At 40.3% G+C, this 2,342-nt stretch overlaps 1 protein-coding gene across 2 annotated transcripts in view; it reads right to left on the bottom strand.

Annotated features, from left to right (window-relative positions):
- dock9b (dedicator of cytokinesis 9b) overlaps window positions 1–487 on the bottom strand; it is a 148,412-nt gene extending 147,925 nt beyond the window's left edge. The window contains exon 1 of one of the 2 annotated variants that reach the window (XM_014022222.1): window positions 85–487. In XM_014022222.1, the coding sequence (XP_013877676.1) occupies window positions 85–198 (114 nt within the window). In that variant the 5' untranslated portion in view covers window positions 199–487. The remainder of the gene's footprint in view (window positions 1–84) is intronic. The other variant, XM_014022227.1, reaches the window with a different exon arrangement.
- Between the last annotated feature and the right edge of the window lie 1,855 nt (window positions 488–2,342).

The following is a 2,342-nucleotide window of genomic DNA, read 5'->3' on the forward strand; positions in this document are numbered from 1 at the left end:
CCATCCATCCATCCATCCATCCATCCATCCATCCATCCATCCATCCATCCATCAGGAGTATGGGGATCCAGGAGTTGCTCTCACCATCAGCACGGAGGTCCGGACCGCCTCAGACACGCTCTGCCGCAGCTCCGCCGCGGTGCCCGGCTTGTTCAGCCCCCGGGTGAACTTCCTCGGCTCGGGAGGAGCAGAAGCCATCGCCCCGGCTCCGGTCCGCCTCTCATCTGACACYCAGGTTCCGAGGAAAGTTCTGTCCGCTGTGGCGCGTCTGGATCCGGTCCCTGTCTGCCCGGGTGGTCCCACACTGCTGCGGTCTCTTTCTGCTCCTCTGTTTGGTTAAACTTGAAAAACTAGTCCGGTCACGATGGACGCACATTCCCTCTCAGTCGAACAGAACCGAGCAGCACCACTCGGACCCTGAGTTCTGACCCAGCAGCGGAGGAGAACCCCTCAGAACCAGACACGCCTCCGCTTCACGGTGTCATCAGGTCCAACTCAAGTCTAGACTTCTGCATTAGTTTTACTAGCTAACAGTGCTAATTAGCATTGTTAGCTTATACTGGATTAATACACCACTTAGCAACTATTAGCTCTGTTTTTGTTTATAAAACTGGAGCAGAAATACTTYATTAAAAGTTATATAACTAGAAGTTAAATGCAGCATTTATCACAGAGTAACACCGCCTCCTCCTGGAGTTTGACTCTATTTACTACCTCTGTTCACTCACGTTGTTTGCGCTTCCTTCTTCGGACACAYGGTGGCGGGATCATCACACTAATACCCACAATACCTGATGGTGAAAGAGTGGACATAAAGGCCAAAATTAACCTGAAGACGACTAAAATGAACAGAACACAAACTGAAAGAAGTAGATCAAGTGGCTAAAAGTTAAACGAAGCAGAAAATAAGATACAATTAGCAAAACTGATGCTGAAAGTAGCAAAACTGTGGCTAAATAACCAGATTGTATAAGTCAAGATGAGCCAAATGTTAGCAAAACATCAAAAAGAAAAAAATAGTATAGGTCTTCTGGACTGGTTCTTTAATGAAACGTTTTGTCTCTCCTCCAAGAGACTTCTTCAGTCTGAGAGTTTCAGGCAAAATTCAGGCTTTTAAGCACTGCCTCCATGTGACTGATACTCACATCACATGGCTATCGTTGACACCTAATTAACACCTATTGTTAACAGGGGGTGGAATGATACTGGCAATAGGTGGCGGAGTATAGGTGTATAAGACCTATACAATTTTTTTTCTTTTTGATGTTTTGCTAAGTTATTGCCAGTATCAATCCACCCCCTGTTAACAATAGGTGTTAATTAGGTGTCAACGAAAGCCATGTGATGTATCAGTCACATGGAGGCAGTGCTTAAAAGCCTGAATTTTGCCTGAAACTCTCAGACTGAAGAAGTCTCTTGGAGGGGAGACGAAACGTTTCATTAAAGAACCCGTCCAGAAGACCTATACAAACTTTTTTCTTTTTGATTTTTTTACCTGGATTACTGAGATGCATCAGGACATTAGCAAAACGTATTCTACAGTTAATGACAACATATCAATAAACTAAAATAAAAATGTAAAGCTTAAATAAAAAAAATCAAATGTTAAAGCTAAAAATGCTAAATGTATGCTAAAGCAAAACATCTAAATACATCAAAACAGTAGCTAAAATTAAGCTGAAAAAATATCTAATATCGCTAAAGCTAAAATTAGCAAGAATAAGGCTAAAAATGGCAAAACGGATGCTAACAATTCAGTAGCTAAAATGAAATATTTAAATATTTAGCTTTTAAAATGAGACAGTGAAATGAAACAGTAGGCTATGGTTAAAAGCTGCAGAACAAGCATAAAAGCAGCAAATCACATGTTAAAGCTGAAACTAACAAAACAGTAGCTAAATGCAGCAAAACAGGCTAAAACAMGATGCAGCAAGAAAAATGCTRAAGCTAAAATTAACAAAACATACGTTAAAAGTACATATGAGGAGCAAAACAAATGCTAAATATCTGAAAACAGAAACTAAAAGTAGCAAAAGACCTTAAAGCAGTAAAACACGTGCTAAAGGCAAATCTAAAAGAAACAGTAGCAAAGTAGCAAAACAGAACCTGAAATTAATATAGTTTCAATTCAATTAAATTCAAATTCAAAAATACTTTATTGATCCCAGAGGGAAATTAGGTGTTGTTGTAACTCATTTAACTAAAAACTTATTGTAGATGCTGATGGCTGTGGGCAGGAAAGATCTTCTGGTCTGTATTACAGTGAAACTGAAGAAGGCTCTGACTGAAGATACTGTTTTTCTATGACAGTCTGATGAAGAGGATGGTCAGGGTTGTCCACA

This window comes from Austrofundulus limnaeus, unplaced genomic scaffold (genome assembly GCF_001266775.1).
Source record: "Austrofundulus limnaeus strain Quisiro unplaced genomic scaffold, Austrofundulus_limnaeus-1.0 Scaffold320, whole genome shotgun sequence".
Classification (NCBI taxonomy): Eukaryota; Metazoa; Chordata; class Actinopteri; order Cyprinodontiformes; family Rivulidae; genus Austrofundulus; species Austrofundulus limnaeus.